At 42.7% G+C, this 21,622-nt stretch overlaps 1 protein-coding gene across 12 annotated transcripts in view; it reads right to left on the bottom strand.

Moving 5' to 3' along the window:
- LOC138750718 (beta-1,4 N-acetylgalactosaminyltransferase 1-like) overlaps positions 1-21,622 on the bottom strand; it is an 80,360-nt gene that overhangs the window by 4,661 nt on the left and 54,077 nt on the right. For all 12 annotated transcript variants that reach the window (XM_069912819.1, XM_069912822.1, XM_069912824.1 and 9 more), the window contains 6 exons: positions 20,610-20,647; positions 16,038-16,218; positions 10,979-11,071; positions 6,497-6,684; positions 3,329-3,469; positions 1,410-1,647 (listed from right to left, as the gene is read on the bottom strand). In XM_069912819.1, the coding sequence (XP_069768920.1) occupies positions 1,410-1,647; positions 3,329-3,469; positions 6,497-6,684; positions 10,979-11,071; positions 16,038-16,218; positions 20,610-20,647 (879 nt within the window). The remainder of the gene's footprint in view (positions 1-1,409; positions 1,648-3,328; positions 3,470-6,496; positions 6,685-10,978; positions 11,072-16,037; positions 16,219-20,609; positions 20,648-21,622) is intronic.

Here is a 21,622-nt window from a genome sequence, read left to right as displayed (position 1 = left end):
TTCACAGAAGTCAAGGGGAAGTGTGATTGCTTGTTATACATGGTTGGCATAGAAGTTAGCCAACCCTATACAGCACCTGCAATTGGGACCAGATCGGGTTTCGAATCCCATGCTGTCTGTAAGGAGTTTGTACATTCTCCCCATGCCTTTGTGGGTCTTCTCCAGGGGCTCCAGTTTCCTCCCACCATTCAAAAAAAATGACCCAAAGGTGTAGGTTAATGAGGTTTAAATTGGGCGGAACGGACTCATGGGCCAAAATGGCCTGTTACCATGTCAAAATTTTTAAATCTTTTAACTTTAATAGCCTATTAACAGATTTACACATTGCATCTTAACCATGAAGATGAACACTTGAGCCATGAACTGTTATCATTGAGAGTTGTGGAGGAACGTTGGAGACGGCCTTGTCCCTTTCTTGATCATTTCTCCTACTTTTATTTTTCATTCAGCTTTTTATTTTCCACTGCTTTTTGAATGAGAGTTTTAAAGAGTTTTATTGTGTGCATTTAAATTAAATTTAAGAGCAGCAGATAATGAAATACCTACCGTAATATGTGAGCACATCAATAAACTACTGTAATGTCAACAGTTAAACTGTTCAGTCGTGTTGTATAGTTATTTTGATAGGAATTGAATTTTCGATGGCTCAGGGTTTTCTGGTCTCAAAGAACTTTTTCTTGCAGTGTAAGTTGTTGAAAATTGCTGAGCAAAATATTGTTTGGCTCATGAGATCTAATATTTTTTCTGTACGTGGTCTACAACCAAAACGGTTTGGCCACCCCCTGTTCTGGAACATGTAATATTCCACAAAATTGCCTTCTATATGATGCAAACAGGCTGTGGGCTACTTAGGATTGGGTGGGTGGTGTGGTTAGCACAGGCTGTGGGGTGCTGTAGACTAGCTTACAGGTACCATATTGGATCTGGGTCTCGAGCAGGTGCTGTGGGCAAGAAGGGCTCCCAATGTCTTCTAGAGCACGTTGGAGGTTTGGATATGGAGCTCAGGTTGCTAATTAATTGAACAGGAGTTTGTGAGGATGTTGTAGTGGCGGAGGTGAATCCACAGACACTCTGTGACTCCAAAGGGACTCTACTTCTCCTTCTCTCGAACTGATAGGGACACCGGGCTACACCGATGGCAGCAGGCAAAAGGAATTTTGTGTTATGTTACATTTTCTGTCACAATACAAAAATCCTGAAATTAGATGAAGCTTGAGGCACAGAATCAGCAAAGGTTATTCTGCTCAGGGACAAGACAAAGACCTTAAGTCTGTAAAAGGACCTACCTCAAGCCTGAGTTTGGGTATTTTCCCCCAGTGTTTTCTGGGTTTTGTATTACCCCTGCCCTCCTCAGCAACCAGATCTGTCTCCTTGTCCTGTGCCACAAAGACGGCCATGCATGGACTCACCCAAGTGTCCTTGTCTTACGATGTGGGGGTCAAATCCCACTTGCTGCACCTTTTCTGTCCTCGCCATGAAGAAATTAATGACAGCGTCTGTGACAACGCAGTTGGGGAATCCTTCCACCTTATGGTAATATCCTTTGCGGATAGTCAAGCAGTCTCCCTCCTCGCCACCTTTCTCCACACTGATTTGGTGCTGAAAGTTAGCTGAATATTTGGTCACTTCTCTCACTGAGCCGCCTACCTGCAATGCAAGGGAAACTCAACATGATGATTTGTTCTCAGTGCCATTTCCATGGTTTTCTGTTCCAAGACAGCTGAAATTACCTCTACTGCCATCAACCCGGTCCCTCATTTGCATCCCCCTCTCATTCGCCCTTGCCCCTTTCACCCAGAGACACAAGGACAGGATCCCCCTAGTCCTCAGCTACCTCTCCATCTCCCTTCGCATCCATCATTACCCCACTGCCCCACCCCGGCAATTTCTGCTACCTACAGCATTTTGTAGGGAATCCCTCATCCATTTATCCCCACCCACCAATGAACTGGAGGAACAATACCTCAAATTCAGCCTTGGCACTCTTCAACCAAATGGCATCAATATCAACTTCTCCAATTTCCATTAAAATGCCTTTGTCTAGCTCCATACCCCTTTTCCTTCCCTCCTATCAGAGGAATATCCTTCTCAGTCTTCTCCCCATCACTTCTCAGCTTTTTCTCCCACCTCACAGTTAATCTATGCTTCTCCACCTGCCTTCTCCTCCCCTGTCCCTTCCACCCTCCTCTTCTCTCCACCTCCTTTGCCTCCTCTGATCCTCTCACTTGGCTCCATTGGTCAGGCCACACCATTTGCATACCCGGTTCAGGCTCCTAAAGCTTTCTATTCTGAGTTCTCGGGGGGGGGGGGGGGGGTCACTAAACAGAGGAAGAAATTGATGTGCATGCTCAGAGATAACCAAGAAAGTCTGGAGATGGTGGGTAGGAGTGCAATGCACAAGTGAGTTGGAGAAATTAAGTAGGTCTCGCAGCATCGACGGGAAGAGGAGGGTAGCCAATGTTTCAGGCCTGCGGTGTTTGTCAGGTGGAAGGTACAAGGTTTAATATTTAATTTCAAACGCTGGCACCTCCACATCGATGCGCTGGAATGTTCACCACTCCGGACTCTGGAGTAGAAACTAATGTTGACTTCCCAAATCCAAGGCAAGGGAGCTATAAAATGGAGAAATCTGTCACAGGAGTTACTTGACATGGAATCAATATTTAGACCACAAGACATAGGAGTGGAATTCGGCTGTCCAGCCCATTGAGACTGCTTTGCCCTTCTCTCATGGCTGATTTACTATCTATCCTCTACAACCCTATTCTCCTGCCTTCTTCCCATAACCCTCGATTCGAGTCAGGATTCGAGAGGGTGCTGAGGGCAAAAGGTCCAGAGAGGGGCCCTTGGGCGCTGAAGGTTTCTTGATTGTGACGGAGGTATGGATCTGGAGTTCAGGTTGCCGATGGATCTGTGCTACTGCAGAGGCTATGGGAGCATTGGAGGGACTCTCTTTTTGCTTCTTTCTCTCGTACTGTTGGCCAGGTGACCCAAATGGTGACTGCCTGATGGCAGGCAGAAGTTAAAATACATTATGTGTGATGTATTTAATGTATTATTACTAACAAAAAAAGGAACCTTAAACCTTGATTTCCTTCCTCAATCAACAGCCCATCTCCCTCCGTCTTAAATATACTTCCATAAATCTTGAAATTGATTTTGTTATCAAAATCTGTTTAGGTTAGTGGATTTTCACAAGTGTCTTTGCAACCGGAAGCCAATTCCCAGTGACCCCCAATCTGAGACTTAAATTTGGGGGAGGTGCGGTCAAAGGGATGGCATCTTGCCCTCACGCAGTTACAGTTGAACCCCGGGGCAGGGAACTCACCAGATCCAGAGTGGTTCTCTCCAGGATGTCCACCATCTTTTCCAGTTTGGTGTCCGCAGCGAAGATAAAGTCGTCGTCAACCCAGAGCAGGTACTTCGTTTGGACCTGGGAGACGGCCAAGTTCCTCCCCGCAAACCAACCCTGGGGTGGGAATAAGAAACCTTGAATTAATTTCAATCAGGTGACAACACGTGATTGAAAGCCACAGAGTTTCCGGGAAGTCTCACTTCCCTCGCTCCTAAACATTCTTCCCATACCAGACTGTGATGCAGTTGGTCAGCATGCTTTCCACTACACACCTACAGAAGTATGCCAAGGTTTCATACCGAACCTTCACAAACTCCTGAGGCACTGGTATGCTTTTTCTCACAATGACATTTGTGTGTTGGGTCCAGAAAAGATCCTCCAAGAGTATGACTCACATAAATTTAAAGTTACTTAATTTGCAAATTGAATTTGAAAAAGAATCTTGGGATTGTATGCAAGGTCACGTATGTACTCTGAAAATAAATCTCAAATGTTCTGGAGTTCTATTTTTTTCAGACATGATAAAGGGGGAGGAGTGGCATTGCTCATCAGGGAAAATATCACAGCTGTGCTTAGACAGGACAGCCCAGAGGGCTCATCTACAGAGGCCATATGGGTGGAGCTGAGGAACAGGAAAGGTGTGACTACACTGATAGGGTTGTATTATAGACCACCCAATAGTCAGAGAGAATTGGAGGAGCAAATCTGTAGCAAGATAGCAGACCGATGTAAGAAACAGAAAGCTGTGATATTAGGAGACTTCAACTTTAAACATATTGATTTGGACTCCCATACTGTAAGAGGGCTAGATGGCTTGGAGTTTGTCAAATGTGTCAGGAAAGTTTTCAAAATCAATATATAGAGGTACTAATGAGAGAGGATGCAGTACTTGATCTCCTATTATGGAACCAGACAGGTCAGGTGACAGAAGTATGTGTAGGTGAATATTTTGGGACCAGTGACTATAATGTAATTATTTTCAAGTTGATTATGGTTAAGGATAGGTCTGGACCTTGAGTTGAGATTTTAAATTGGAGAAGGGCCAATTTTGTGGAAATGAGAAAGGATCTTAGAAGAGTGGATTGGGATAAGTTGTTTTCTGGCAAGGATGTCTTCAGTAAGTGGAAGGCCTTTAAAAGCAAAATTTTGAGAGTGGAGAGTCTGCATGTTCCTGTCAGGATTAAAGGCAAAGTTAGAGAAAAGACAGAGAGTGGTAGAGGATGATTGCTTCTCAGACTGGAGGCCTGTGATTAGTGATGTGCCTCAGGGATCGGTGCTGGGTCCATTGTTATTTGTTGTCTATAATGATTATCTGGATGATAATGTGGGAAATTGGATCAACAAGCTAGGAGAATGGGCCAAAAAGTGGTAGATGGAGTTTAATACAAACAAGTGTGAGATGTTGCATTTTGGAAGGGCAAACCAAGGTAGGACTTGCACAGTAAATGGTAGGGCACTGAGGAATGAGGAGGAACAAAGGGATCTGGGAATCTAGATACATAATTCGCTGAGGCATCACAGGTAGACAGGGTTGTAAAGAAAGCCTTTGGCATCTTGGCCTTCATAAATCAAAGTATTGAGTACAGGAGTTGGGATGTTATGATGAAGATGCTTAAGACATTGGTGAGGCTAAATTTAGAGTATTGTGTGCAGTATTGGTCTCCAAACTACAGGAAGGATTATCAGTAAGATTGAAAGAGTGCAGAGAAGATTTACTAGGATGTTTCCAGGTCTTCAGGAGTTGAGTTACAGGTAAGATTAAACAGGTTAGGACTTTATTCCTTGAGGTGTAGAAGAATGAGGGAAGATATGATAGAAGTTACAAAATTATGAGGGGTATAGACAGAGTAAATGCAAGTAGGATCTTTCCACTTAGATTATGAGAGGACTTGGCTTTAGAGTGAAAGGGGAAAGTTTTAGGGGGAACTTCTTCACTCAGATTGGTGGGAGTGTGGAATGAGCTGGCATCTGATGTAAATGCAGGCTCAAGTTTTAAGAATAAATTGGATAGATACATGAATGGGATAGGTCTGGAGGGTTATGTAATGGGTGCAGGTCAGTGGGATTAGCAGAATAATGTTTCAGCACAGACTAGAAAGGCTGAATGGCCTGTTTTCTGTGCTATAGCGTTCTATGGTTCTAACATCCTGGCCAGCTGCCACTCAGTGTGGTACAGTTGCTGTAGAGCAGTGGTTTTCAGACTTTTTCTTTCCACTCACATACCACCTTAATGGTAAGGGATTACTTAATCAGGACAGAAACACAAACGCACACCTTTGCAGGTTGAGTCAGTGGTGAAGACAAATGCAATCCTGGCATTCATTCAAGAGGAATAGAATATAAGAACACAGATGTGATGTTGAGGCTTTTATAGAGCACTATGAGACCTCATTGGAGATTTGTGGGCAGTTTTGGCCTTCTCATTTAATAAAGGGTGTGCTGATGTTAGAGAGGGTTCAGAAGGATGATCCTGGGAACGAAAGGGTTATCATATGAGGAACATTTGACAGCTCTTGGCCTGCACTTGGAATTCTATACCAAATATATTAACTTTATTTGCTCAATTTAGTCAGTTCTTGGGCTGTAAATTAAATTTGCAGAAGAGTGAACTATTTACCCATAAAGAGGTCAGTTTCAAGATGCTAATTTTCCTTTCAAGGTAGTGAAATTGGATCGATTGGTGGTAATAAAAGCAGTAGGGATGATCACTGAAGTGATCCTTCCCCCCTTCCCGAGTCAACAAGATTTACCAGAGTTGTTGTCTAAAGAGGGTTTGCAAAATCAGTGAGGGCACCCAACTATTTCACATGGCAGCATCTTTCAGTTACTCCTGTTGGGAAACAGGAGTAAGATTATCAAAGCCAGGACCACCAGTCTGAGAAACAGCTTTTTCCCATGCTGAGTGATTGATGAACTGCTCTTACAAATCCTCTGAGACTCTACCATGTATTAAACAGCATTGGTTTATTATGTGGATACGTACTGTAATATAGCTTTTTTGTATGTGTGGATGTGTATTTGCATTTTTTTTGCATGGAGCTCCCTCTGAGTCAGAAACAAGTGATGCCAGACTAAACCCTGGCCCTGCCACTCCCTCTTCACCATCCCATCTCTGTCCCATAAATCATCAAAGCCATGTACCTTCTCAAAGGGCATGAAGTACTGCTCAATATATGGTCCTTCCATCTTTTCTGGGTTGTTGTTGTCATCTGCGATCACAATGGTGACTTTGGGGTAAAACTTCCTGATGCTCGATATCAAGTCCCTCAGCTTATCGTACCTTAAGAAGGTTTTGGTCGCGATTGTCACCAAGGCACTGATGTTATACCCTAAGACACAGCAGTGAGTCACCACATTTCATTTCAGGACAGGAATGTTCTTCCACTAAATAGATTTAAAGATGTTACAGGTTTGACTGCAGTTTTTTTTTTTATCCACGCAGAACCTGTGCAGATCAGGACAGAAACACAAATGCCCATATTTGCATGTTGAGTCAGTGGTGAAGACAAATGCAATCATGGCATTCATTCAAGAGGAATAGAATATAAGAACAGAGATGTGATGTTGAGGCTTTTATAGAGCACTATGAGACCTCATTGAAGATTTGTGGGCAGTTTTGGCCTTCTCATTTAATAAAGGGTGTGCTGATGTTAGAGAGGGTTCAGAAGGATGATCCTGGGAATGAAAGGGTTATCATATGAGGAGCATTTGACAGCTCTTGGCCTGCACTTGGAATTCTATACCAAATATATTAACTTTAAATTGAGCAAATAGTCAATTCTTGGGCTGTAAATTAAATTTGCAGAAGAGTGAACTCTATTACCCATAAAGAGGTCATTTTCAAGATGCTAATTTTCCTTTCAAGATAGTAAAAAACCAGTTTAGATATTTGGGGATTATAATTACTTTGATACAAAAAAGATTGTCTTTCAATAAATTTTTGTAACTCCAAGTATTATTAACAGGATAGTCACCTTTATCTATTACAATGATTGGATGCATCAATTGTCTTAAAATGAATATTTTACCTAAATTTTTGTATCTTGTTCAATCTTTACCTATTTTTATTCTTAAATCTTTCTTTGATTCACTGGATTCGATGATCTCATTATATATATGGCAAGGAAAACAACCTCGTATGACCTCATCTCTAAAAGACTAAAAGGAATGGGGGGATTACCACTACCAAATTTTAGGTTCTATTACTGGGCGGCCAATAGACGGAATTTACTCTTATTGTGACATTTTGATAAGTTAGCTAACTGCCCTTCGTGGGTAGAAATGGAATTGAATTTTTCTAAAAAGGCATAATGTTGGCTATTTTAGGTTCATTTTTACTTTTTTAGTTTCTCTAAATTGACTAAGAACCCAATAATGATGCATAGATTAAGGATACAGACACAATTTAGGAATTTCTTTGGTTTTCGTAGTTTATCTCTTGCCATTCCTATTGTTACGAATCATCTTTTCCAACGCTCTTTATTAGATGTAGGTTTTAAGGAATGGTATAGATTAGGCATTAAAAGTTTTAAAGATATTTTTATTTCAAGGTAATTTTGTTTCTTTTGAACAACTATCAGCAAAATTTAATCTTTCTAATAGGTACTTCTTTAGATATTTACAAATTAGCCATTTTGTTCAGTCCAAACTTTCTGATTTTTCTCTAATCTCTGAAGCGAATCTATTTATTGATTTGCAATTTTTCCATGGAGGTTTAATATCAAATATTTATAATAATTTTATGGATTTAAGTATGGTCTCAATGGCCAGGATTAAGAACGACTTGAATAGAGCATTCTCAGATGAGGAATGGGATACAATTTTGTACACAATATTGTTTGTTGCAATTTAAGGTGGTGCACAGAATACACATTTCTAAAGTTAAATGATCTTGTTTTTAATCCTGGTATGGATCCATTATGTGATGTGTAAAATTTGTGAAGCTTAATTGATTTATATATTTTCCGAACTTGTAACATTTTTTGGAAAGACATTTTCCAAACTTTATTAACAATTCTTAAGACTAAATGAGAACCATGCCCCTTTGATTGCTTTATTTGATGTTTCTCAAGAAGAGGATACATCTCTGTCCTCAACCCAGAAAAGAATCTTGGCTTTTGCTTTGTTGATAGCTAAATGAGCAATTTTGATGAAGTGGAAAGATAATGTTTCACCCACTCACATTCAATGGTTACATGATACCACGTCTTATTTAAGCTTGGAAAAATTAAATAAAATGTTAAAGAAGAATTTGATAAGATGTGAGGCCCATTCACGGATTATTATCATAATCTGAGAATTTAAGTAGTGTTGATGCTCCAGGGATTCCCTGCCTGGTGTCTGGGGCCATTATTTGATTCATATTTACAATATATACAGATAACCTTGTTTAAAGGGAGGGGGTAGATTAGTAGGAAGATAACATTTTCTTCCATTTTTTCCTTTTTATTATTAAGATAAGGGGGGGTTAACTACAGATTGAAGATCATATCACAAAGCAACATGATCACATCAAAGAAGTATAAAATATCTTCTATGAGGTATTTTTACATGTATTATTTGTATAATTTGTGTATTCAATATTATTTTTGGACATAGTACAAGTTATGATTTAATTGCTTGATTATAACATTACAGAATTTAATGTACTGAATGAAATAAATTACAGTATAACTCCGATTATCTAAAATGGATGGGACTGGGCCCATTTCGGATAAATGTATTTTTCAGAGAATTTGTCATTTTCAAAAAACAACCCAGTAGCTACAGCAAATCACTTATAACAGTTTTTAAACAACAACAAACAACAAGGGAAGGCTTTTTAAGCATTAATGTTTAATTCTCACCCAAAAAAAATGCTGGCCATCGCCGACACCTCCCCACCAAGGCCCCGCTTGTGACGGGAGCCCGAGGGTACCACTCTGCCCGGGAGCTTGAGGTCTTACTGCTGCAACTGCGAGAGCCCGAAGTCCGCTGCTGCCGGCGCAGGAAGCCTGAGGTCCCAGTCAGTTCGGCTCCGAAAAAATTTCAGATAAACAAGGATTTTGGATATCCTCATTTATCCAAATTTTTTAAAAATTTCAGATAACTGAGGATTTCAGAGAATCCAATTTTGGATAATTGAAGTTGTACTGTAATGTAATAATTCTGGTTATGCTTCCAATTTACATTTGATATGTATATGATTTGATTTATTTAATGTAAAGGGCTTTTGTTAAACTCAATAAAAATATTTTTAAAGAAAGGCAGCTTTTGGCCTGTATTTGGAATTTGGAGAATGGTGGGGGGTGGGGAGAAGAGAGGGACAAGATTGAAACATTATAAATGTTGAAAGGCAGAGACAGTGTAGATGTAGAAAGGTTGTTTCTCATTGTGGGAGAGTCCAGGGAGGACGCAACTTCAGGATTGAAGGTCATCCACTTAGAGGGTGGTTAACCTCTGGAATTTGCCACAGGTAGTTGAGGAGAACAGGTCATTGGATGTACTTAAGGCAGAGATTGATTACCCAGGTGTATCTAAGGTTATGGGAGAAGGCTGGCAGTGGGACCGAATGGGAAAATGAAATCAGCTCATGATTAAATGGCGGGGCAGACTCGATGAGCTGAACAGCCTATTTCTGCTCCAGTGTCTTATGGGGCCAACTATTCAGCAGCATAAGGAGTGAACTAGCCCATCTGAGCCATTCGCAGAGGTAAAATGTACAGAACAAAGGCCAAGAACAGCCTTGATGACTTGTAGACTTGTCATGTTTTACACTCCTGAGCTGCAGGCAGCGCCCTGGTCAAAATAACGCATGGCTGGCCTACCTCGCAAAATGCAACATGGTCTGCTCACTCAATCGTGACAGGTCATCAAGATAAACAGCAGTGACGCAGGCGTTCAGCCCGTCAATTATGTGCTGAGCATGGAATACCCAATTATACACTCTTCATCAATCCAATTTCATTTTCCCTCATATCCCTATCATCTTCCCCCTCACACCCCCAAATTCAACCCCTAACCTAAACACTGGGGGCAATTTGCAACAGCTATTTAATTGCTGGGACATGGGAGGGAACTGGATCTCCAAGGTGGGGCAGGGTGTGGGGGGGGGGGGGGGGGGAAGGAAACACATGCAATGACAGAGAGTGTGCAAACGGCACTAGAGGTCAGGATCCAACTGGGGTCTCCGGCACCGTGAGGCAGCATGCACAGATGATCAGAGGCCCAATTGAATGACTGAGGAATAGAAGCTGGCAGCACAATATGGCAATGGCAGCACGGTGGGCGTAGTGCCTGCAATCAGGATCGGGGTTCAAATCCTGTACTGTCTGTAAGGAGTTTGTACGTTTTCCCTATGTCTGCGTGGGCTCCGGTTTCCTCCCACCATTTGAAACATACCGGGGGTTATCGGTTAATTGGGTGCAAATTGGGTGGCACAGGCTCGTGGGCTGAAATGGCCTGTTACCGTGCTGTATGTCTAAATTTAAATTTTTTAAAAAGTCCTTGTTGGGGTGCTGAGGTTGGAGAAGGGACTCCAATTCATGGCCCCTGTTCCTATGCTTGAGGTTCAGCCTCCAATATCCGCCACAGGCAAAGATTTCATTTCAGTCATCGACAGACCTCAAGGCAGCTGACACTTACCTGACTGGCTCTCAACATTGTAAAGCTTTGGGATGATGGGGTGCCGGATTTTGATGATGAACGCAGCCTGGTGTCCATGAGTTTCAAACAGCACTGAAAGGCAGAGAGCAATGGTGAATAGGTTGCCTGTGCAAAGCTCATCACTCTAGGGCAATGTGGATGTAGGGCTATCAGAGAAAGGAGGGAGGAAGGACTTGACCTCCTCAGAATATCCCAAAAGTATTTGCACATCCTCACAATATCCCAGATGGACTTGCGTATTCACAGGATGTCTGAGAACAACTGTGAGCATTGCCCGGCACCCCTAACAAGAAAAGATGCTCTTGTTGTCTATCAACCTTTTTGCATTATACTGTCTGCTAATGCAAACCCAAGGAATACCCCAGGCATGGATTTGAACATTCAATGATATCAGTTATTGAAGCAAAATGTTTTGTAATCCAGCAATATTTCAATAGACTGTAAAGAAACCTCCTTTGTGTCCATCAGTGCTGAAGGCAAGTACTGCTTCATGTAGTTGTCCAAGAGCTGCTGGTCATTCCCAATGAATTCACAATCAGGTGATATGAACAGTCTTCTGATTTCTGTCACCACAGATGTCAGCACCCTGTTCATGTTTCACCTTATGCATTTAGAGGTCTAAACACTTCCCGTCTCCAAATGGATGAGTACCAAACAGACCAACCTTTGACAAAGTGCAGGTTGCAAATCTCAAATGTTTCCACAAGGTTTTCATTGTTTGAACTCATCCTAAACTCCACCTGTGCACGTCTTGATTGCCATTTATTCACCCATTATCTCTGCCTTTGTTATTATTTCTACCACAGTAACTGCCAGTTAGGCAAAGCCCCAATTTTATAGTTCCTACCTCAATTCTCAAATCAAATCACTTCCCCACCTCCGTAATTCTAGCACCAGAAACAGGGAGGACACTCCATGTTAAGAAGGAGAGGCAGAGGAGATGACTCGCAGGACGGTGACCATGGTGTTGGACCAGCGAGGGCCTCAGCGACTAAGGGACCCACAGAGGCTGTAGGTGACCTGCAGTCCGGAGACCCGCATGGGCTGCGGACTGCTGGAGACTGGCTCATGGGAACTGGATATCTGGGCTAGGATTTGAGGGGACACTGAGGCCAAGAAAGGCATCCAAAGAGGCCTTGAGCTCAAGATTGTGCCAAAGGTTTGGATCTGGAGCTTGGGTTGAAGATGGATCGAACAGGAGTCTGCAGTGGCTGCATGAGTGCTGGAAGCAAATCCACGAAAACTCAGTGACGCTAAAGGAACTCTTGTTTGCTTCTCTTTTGTACTATAAGAGGTGCGAGTGACACTTATGCCAACTATTTGCCTGCCTTATGGCAGGCAGTTGAAGTATGTCTTGTATGTTACATTTTTAATGTATTTTTATGTGACAATAAAAGGAACCGTGAACCAAATCTCTCAATAATCCTTCCTTTTTTTAAATTTTATTTTTAATTTGCGTCAAAGCATAAAGCACACATTGTGAACCGATTATTAACTTGTTCCTGCATTAGGTACCCACCTGTGTACAAATTAGCAGACTTACTCTGGGGTATTTTGTACAGGATGTGAAGAGTACTGTACTACAGAAAAGCTATTTTTTTCTTTAAAACTCCCCTCCTCCAGAGACGCAATTATTTTCGACTATAGCTCGGTATCAATAAGTGCTATATAAATGTGCAATTTTATTAGTGCCATGGTGTGACTGTGGTGGAACACTGTATCACAGGATTCCTAATAAAGGTGGTACAGCCCAATCCCCTCCCTTAGTACACAGCCTTGGAATCAGGCCAACAGCCTGTAAGAGATGCCTACAAAGTTTATAGTGATTAAAGCCTATTAATCTTGACTTCTGATCTGTTGGGTCTAATTGATAGTGCTACAATTTAATCATTATACCCATGTACCATGGACAATGTTTTTCAAGCAGAGAAGCTGGACACTGACCCTCAGGATCCAAAGGCTCTGTAAAATTTGATCAGTGGCTGCACTGCCTGAATGCCTTTATGAGGTGGCACGACATTCGGGAAGAAGTCGATAAGAGAGACCCGCTGTTTGCACAGGTCGGCCACCACGCTTTCCAGATGATTAGAGACTGTGAGACTTACTAAGCCACTATGGGGCTCCTGCAAAAGCAGTACCTGATGCCAAAGAATGTAATCTATGCCAGATATCTCCCGGGAAGCCGTTGACAAGCTCCTGATAACTCACTTGATGAATATACTCAGGCCTTGCAGGAGCTGGGGAGAGCATTGGCTGCACTGAGATTATAGCAGCCGTCTACCAGGAGGAGATGATCAGAGATACCTGTGTGGCTAGTCTCATGTCTGATCACATCAGACAAAGACTCTTGGAAAAGGGCAATCAGACTTTGTAGGACATGGACAATCTCGCCAAGGCACTAGAGACAGTCTAACAGAATGCAGAGACTTACTCTTCCAGCAATACGGCCGCCAGGCGGGGTCCCAAACAGCAGTCACTATCATTGAGCACCCAAGGTGTGCACCCGCGGAAGAGCTGTCCTGCCAGAAGTGCGATCTCTTCCAGCTGCAGGAGAAAAGAACACTAGGTCCAGACCTCCCCTTTGCAGCCCTGCATGCAAACAGCAACCATGGCCATCTTGGACGGCTTCACTTCTGGTTGCAGAAAACAGCTCAGCAGGGCCTGAACATGATGGGTCAATGGCATTTCCGGCTTCACTTCCGGCAGTGACTGCGTGTGAACTATAGGGGCAGTCATCTTCTGGGAGGATGTCTTGCAGATCACTGACACGCCCATACAGTAACAGCGAGTCAGACAACGAACTGACACCGGCATCCATCGATCTGGACTGGAGCAGCCCACATCAATTAGCAAGGTCCACCATGGACATTGAGTTGAACGGCCGCATTATGAACTGCTTGTTCGACACGAGAAGCACCAAAAGCTTTACGTACCCGGCACTGAACAGCTCTGTTCCCTCACAGTGATCCCAGTTCAGTGTAAAATCTCGCTGGCCTCCAAGTCCTATTCGACCATAATCCAAGGGAGTTGCATAGTAACACTAATCGTGGGTGGCACCAAGTACAAGAATTTTAAATTGCTCATTATTCCACAATTCTGTACACCAGTCATACTGGGGCTGGATTTCCAGTGCCAACTTATAAGTATTCTGATGGAATATGACGGGCCCCTCCCCTCCCTCACTGTCCGTAATAACCAACTGCTGAAACACCCACCCATCTCCCCAAATGCAACCAATCAGCGACCCAAACACAACCCATTCCTCATGATCTGTGGTCTGTTCACCCTCCAAGTCCCACCATCCCCGTCCCCCCCACGTTTTAAAACCTCACTCCTGACTGTAGGCCTGTGGCAACTAAGAGCAGATAATACGGTCTCAGGACCAGAGCCTTTATCAAGACTGAGGTTAAGGACTCCAGCCCTTGGAGAACACAGGTAGTGGTGGTAAAGACCAGAGAGAAGCACAGGATGGTCATAGACTACAGCCAGACCATCAACCGGTTCACCCTCTTGAACATCTACCCCCTCCCCTGCATAGCCAACATGGTGAACAAGATTGCCCGATACAGTTTTCTCCACCAATGGCCTCAAGTCGGCCTATCACCAGCTTCTAATCCACCCAGAGGACAGCCCATTCACAGTGTTTGAAGCAGATGGCTCCCTCTACCATTTCCTCAGGAGTCACGAATAGAGTTTCGGTCTTCCAGAGGTAGATGGACCAAATGATGGATGACCAGCAACTGAAAGCCACATTTCCTTACCTGGACAATGTGACCATCAGTGGCCATGACCTGCAGCATCACGATGCTAACCTGCAAAAATTCCTCCAGAGAGCTAAAACCCTAAATCTCACATATAACCAAAAGAAATACGTGTTCTGCACTTCACATCTGGCTATACTTTGGTGTGTGATGGAGAATGGAGTCATTAGACGAGTACCTGAGCATTTGCGACCCCTGCTGGAGTTCCTACTGCCCCATAACCTCAAAGCCTTGAAAAGCTGCTTGGGGATCTTTTCATATTATGCATAATGGGTCCCAAACTATGCAAAGCCCATCCTCTGGAGATTTTTGTTAACAAATCTTTATGGAATTGGCAACGTTTTGGCCTGCGAGGGGATGGATGAAGACAACATGGTGCTAAAGTTGGGATACATGCAGCAATGCTTCAGCTACTATCCACTTAACAGAACCAAGAGGGCAGCAGAACATGGTAAAATGTTCTGTCTGTACAGAAAGTTATGGGTTTGAGTCCAAGGGCAGGGATGACAGCCAGGCTAATTCAGACATTTATTTTCCACCAAGCCACTGAATATTTGTCTGTATTCCAGATGTATTTTTTTCTGTATTAGCCCATTGAGTCAATTAATTAATTTCTTGCTGTGTCTTCAGAGGAGGGTGACCACGGCAGCAGGCCAACTGCTGAGGGACCCACACAGGCTGCAGTTGGGTCTGCACAGACTACAGGCTTCAAGAGACTGGCTCATGGGAAACAAATATCAGAGCTGAAGGCTTCCTGGTTGCACCAGAGGTTTGGATCTGGATCTCAGGGTCTGTGCGGCTGGAGGACCGCTGGAGGTGAATCTACAACCACTCGGTGACTCTGAAGGGACTCTCTTTTGCTTCTCTATCTCTCCTACTGTAAGGGCCACTGGACGACACTAATGGCAATGCTTTGTTTGACTTATGGCCTACAGAAGGCAATTTTAGGTAATATTACATGTTATGGACTATTACATGACAATAAAGGAATCTGAAATCTTGATCATATCTGTGTGACTGCAGCAAAGAAGGGTGCTGAAACCAGAGATGAATGTTCATGAGTTAGCAAGAGATTATGAGGTGTGGATCATGAAGGAAATAATGAAATAGTCCAAGTTCAACACAATGTATTAAGGTCTTGGGCATGACGATATCATGTGGGGTGAGGAAGTGAGGGTTCACCTTAACCCACCCACTCACCAGGAATAACATGAAGAACAGATCTGACTCTTTAAACCCAGTGGAATTCCAGCCCTGGCCTTGAGTTCACCACTCACCTGTGTCAGCTGTGTTAGGGTTGAAGACCGTGTTGGTATAGGTAACGAACTGGAGCTGGCGGTTCAAGTTGTCCACTTGGGAGCTTGAGAGAGACAGGTGCATCTGGCCCATGCCATCGATGGTCACCTGATCCACCTCGGCGGCCACGTCAAACGTCCCCAAGGTTGCCGTGAGTTTTACCTGCAAATTCAAATTCCAAAGATGAGTCAACATCTCTGAAGATCTATCCTGGGACCTCCATGTCAATGCAACCATGAAGAAGGTTCGCCAGTGATTATTCTTAGTGAGGGGTTTGAGGAGATTTGGTATGTCACCAAAGACTCTTGCAAATTTCTCCAGGTGTGCCATGGACACCATTCTGACTGGTTACATCATTGTCTGGTATGGAGGTGCCAGTACGCATCAAAGGAAAGGACGACAGAGAGTTTGTGAACTCTGCCCATGGCGTCATGGGCATCGGTCTCCTCTCCATCGAGGACTTCTACAAGGGGCTATGCCTCAAGAAAGCAGCGTCTTTATCTTAAGAACCCCACCACCCAGGACACTGCACACTGCTGCCATGAGGAAGAAGGTACTGGAGCCTGAAGACGAACACCCAATGGTACAGAAACAGCTTCTTCCCCTCTGCCACCAGATTTCTGAATGGACAATGAGCCACAGACACTACCTCTCTTTGTCTTCTTTTGCACAAAATTATTATTTTTTTTAATGTAATTTTTAGCAATATTTATTAGTAATGCCACAAAACACATTTTGTGATGTGTTCATAACAATAGATTCTGATTCTGATTGTAAATGCCACTTAAAATAGCCTTGTAGTCCAACCTTCCAGGTGACCTGTGTCCTGCTGGGGCAGAGTTATGCCAAACCATATGAACTGGATTGGACAAAGAGAGGCTGGAGTAACTCAACGGGTCAGAGAGCATCTGTGGGTGGAAATGGTCAGTCAACTTTTAAGGTCAGGACCCTTTATCCAGGCTAAAATAGAGAGAGGGTGATGCCCAGCACAATAAGGGGGAAAAACAGGAGGTTCAAGTGAAGATGGGGAGGGGCTAAGAGGTTACAGTGTATTTGAAAGTGACAGGCATTGTGTAAGACATTGCTTATTACAATTTTAGATGGTACATAGAACACATATGGGCCAAACTTACATATCTCATTTTTATGCAGATATTGATCCACTATGTGAAAAGTGTTACATTTTCGAAGCTTCTCTGATCCATATGTTTTGGGAGTCCCCAAATTTAAAGAGATTTTTGAAAGACATTTTCCAAACCTTATCAATGATTTTTTTAAAGATTAATATAGAACCATGTCCATTAATTGCTTTGTTTGGTTTTTCACGTAAGCCAGATCTACGTCTATCTGCATCTCAGGAGAAAGTTTCAACCTTTACCATGCTGAAAGCCAGATGAGCAATTTTATTGAAATGGAAAGATGACTCTTCACTTACCCATCACAGTGGCTTACATGATATAATGTCCTATTTAAGCTTGGAGACAAATAGATGCAATGTTAAAGATAGAAAGTTTCAATTGTAAAGATGCGGGGGCCATTCATAAAATCCTATCATGAATTAAGAAATTTGAACGTTCCGGAGATTCTGTGCGATGTCTGGATGTTGCTACCTGATCCACAATTTCCCTTTTCTTTTACAAGGTGACTTTGATTAGAGGGAGGGGATAGATTAGAATTAGTTTTTAGGGGTATTTTTTTTAATTATTTTTATTTGGATTAATTTGGTAAATATAGAGTTAACATGGTTATCATAGATTAATTCAATAATTTGTTTCTCATGTAGATTAAGGAACTGTCTAATGTAGTTCCATCCAATTTTTTTTAGTATTTGTATCATATGAGATGACTTGTTATGTGTTTTCCTTAAAATTTTGTATTCAAGTTTATATGTTAAACTCAATAAAAATATTTTAAAAAAGGAAAAGAAAATGGCAGAGAGACATAGAGAGGTAGGGTTGGGGAGGGAGAGTTATTTATAAACTTGAGACCTTCATCAATATAATGTCGCTGAGACCTTCATCTGAGCTTGTTCTCTCAGTCCATCTCTGTTAAACATCACACTCATAGTTCTTCATTTCACTTAGGTGTAGTCCCACACCTACTCTGTCCCTGGTCTGTTCTACACCTTGTTCATCACATCACTTTTTGTCAACGCTGATGCTGATGTTCTTTTTTTAAAAACGATGCGAACAGGGCAATGGAAACTCATTAAGATTCGACTCTACTCCAATAAAACTTGGATAATCCTGGAGTTTAGTTGTGCCGGACTAATGGGTTTCCTGGACTAAAGGAGATTACCCTCTCATTAACGGTTTGTCTCATTTTTCGACAGATGACACAGTTGTATAACACATTTTACAAATTATTGAGCAGAGAAGTTAGGATGTTATGGTGAAGTTGCACAAGAGACATTAGAATTTTGTGTACAGTTTTGGTCACTTAACTACAGGAAGGATATCTGAAAGTTTGAAAGAGTGCAGAGATTTACTAGGATGTGGCTGGGATTTGAGGAATTAGGTTACAGGGAAAGGTTAAACAGGTTTGGGACTTTATTTCCAGGAACGTGGATGAATGAGGGGAGATTTATAGCCATATAACCATCTAACAATTACATCATAGAAACAAGCAGTTCGGCCCTTTGAGTCTATCCCGAACACCTTCTTCCAGCTAGTTCAAATGACCCTCACCCACCTCATAACCTTCCATACGCCTCTTGTAAATATATACCTATCCAACTTTTCCTTAAATATTAAAATTGAGCCTGCATCTACCACTTTGGCTGGATGCTCATTCCACACTCCCACCACCCTCTGAGTGAAGTAATTCCCCCTCATAGGTCCCCTATGCTTTTCCCCCTTCGATCTCAATAGAGGTATAGAAACATATAAAATTCTTAAGAGATTGGACAGACTAGATCCAGGAAGGTTGTTCCCGATGTCAGGGAAAACCAGAACCGGGCTCACAGTTTAAGGATAAGGGGGAAGTAATTTAGGACTGAGATGAGAAAAAAATCTCTCTCAGAGAGTGGTGAATCTGTGGGATTCTTTGGCACAGGAAGTGGTTGAAGCCGGTTCCTTATCTATATTTAAGAGGGAGTTAGATTTGGCCCTTGTGGGATTGGGAGTATGGAGAGAAGGAAGATACTGGGTAATGAGTAGATGATCAGCCATGATCAAAATGAATGGAGGTGTAGGCTTGAAGGGCCAAATGGCCTACTCCTGCACCTATTTTCTATGCTTCTATGATGGGTAGAGATAGAGCAAATCCAAGCAGGCTTTTTTTCCACTAAGGTTGGATGAGACAAAAACCAGAGAACAGGTTAAGGGAGAAAGGGGAGAAGCTTAAAGGGAACATGAGGGGGAACATCATCCCACAGAGTGTGATGGGAGTGTGGAATGATCTGTCAACTGAAGTGGTGAATTATGACATTTAAGAAAATTTTGGAGAGGTACATAGATGGGAGGGGTATGGTCCAGGTATAGACAGTGACACTAGGTAGAATAATTGTGGTATAGTCTAGGTGGGCCAAAAGCCCTGTTTATGTGTTCTTTGGTTTTATTTTCCAATTAACCAAATGAGTGGAAAGGAAATGGGAAATTAACCACCACTCCTGACTCCATGACCACCCTCAAACACAACAATGTTACTAGTCCTGGAGTTATCCAGATCCCAATACCAGTTGTGGCAAGGAACCCTGCTCATGTTGGACCCCCACCTCCAGGCTAACGAGCCACCAGGATGCCAGATCATCCAGATTTACAATCGAATACTGGATTATGGGAGCTTTTACCATGATCCTTTTCCGAAATGTTTGTGAAAAGCACTAATTGTTAAACCAACTCATTGTTTAACACAAGAAAAAACAAAACATTTTTCTCTCAAGGACCAGGTCTGGGCCGATAGTTGCAGATTAAATCTGCTTTACTGAAGCCTGAAGCATTAACTTAAAGAGGAATAGAACATAAGAATAGGGATGTGACATTGAGACTTTTTAAGGAACAGGTGAGACCTCATGGAGTACTGTGAGCAGTTTTGGACTCCTCATTTAAGAGAGGATGTGCTGACATTGGAGAAGATTCAGAAGAGGTTCAACTAGATGATTCCAGGAAGGAAAGGATTTGTGGAGCATTTGACAGCTCTTGGCTTGTAATCATAGGAATTTAGGAGAATGAAGAGGGGATCTCATTGAAACATTTTGAATGTTGAAGGGCATGGGCAGAGGTTGTTTCCTATGTTGGGAGAGTCCAGGACAAGAAGGCACTATTTCAGGATTGAAGGGTGTCTGTTTAGAACAGAGGTGCAGAGGAATTCCTTTAGCCAGAGGCTGGTGAATCTGTGGAAGTTATTGCCCAGGCAGTTGTGGAGGCCAAGTCATTGGGTGTATTTAAGGGAGAGGTTGATAGGTCCTTGATTAGCCAGGGCATCAAAGGTTATGAGGAGAAGGGCTGACGAAAATGGATCAGGTCATGATTGAATGGTGGCACAGCCTCGATGGGGTGAATAGCCTATTTCTGCTCCATGACTCATGGTCTTAAATAAACAATAAAACTTACCACATAATAATGTTGAAACTTTGCTTGAAGGCTCAAACCTGCAACACCAAGGTTAAAGCAGATTAAACCATTTGAAACAGATCAATTCTGGAGCAATGACCTGAGGCACTCAATGGATCAGGCAGTGTCACCATGGAAATGGCCAGCACAAGGCCTGTTCCTGCACTGTGTGACTGTGAGAAGCAGATGTTTTGGGGTGGTAAGACTCTGAAATCTGAAGCCAACCCCGATCTGCAGGAGAATACAAAGATTGGTGGAGGGGTAGGAAGTGAAGAGGAAATGCAAAAGCTGCAGAGAGATCACGAGAACAGGCAAATAATGGCAAATTAAATACAATGCTGGGAGGTATATGGTCATGCACTTTGGCAGAAGGAATAAAAGGGCAGATTATTATTTCAAAAGGGAGAAATTCAAAGTTCAGAAGTGCAAAGGGACTTGGGACTCCTTGTGCAGGATACCCTAATGTTTAATCTCCAGGGTCAGTCAGTGAAGAAGGTGAATGCAATGTTGGCATTCATATCTGGAAGAGCAGGGACGTGATGTTGAGGCTTTAATAAGGGACTGACGAGGGCTCACTAGGAGTACGGGGTTCAGTTTTGAACTGAATTCCTTGGAGTTCAGAAGAACAAGGAAGACTTCATAGAGCCATTTTGAATGTTGAAAGACCTGGACGGAGTAGATGTGGCAGAGTTGTTTCAGATGATAAGGCAGTCTAGGACAAGCAGGATTGTTTAAATCAGAGATGCATGTGGAAGAATTTCTTTAGCTAGAGAGAGGTGATCCTCTGGAATTTTCTACCATGGGTGGCTGTGGAGGCCAGGCTGTTGGGTGCATTTAAGGCTGAGATGAATATCAGGATATCAAAGGTGATGGGGAGAAAGCAGGGGAGTGTGTCTGATTGGGAGAATGGATCAGATCCTGATGGAATGACTGAGGGGACAATGGGCTGAATGGCCTTCTTTTCCTCCTATATCTTATGGTCTTACTCAACAGGTCAGGCAATATCAATGCAA

The sequence above is a fragment of the Narcine bancroftii genome, unplaced genomic scaffold (genome assembly GCF_036971445.1).
Source record: "Narcine bancroftii isolate sNarBan1 unplaced genomic scaffold, sNarBan1.hap1 Scaffold_240, whole genome shotgun sequence".
Lineage (NCBI taxonomy): Eukaryota > Metazoa > Chordata > Chondrichthyes > Torpediniformes > Narcinidae > Narcine > Narcine bancroftii.
This window is presented reverse-complemented; position numbering and strand designations above follow the sequence as displayed.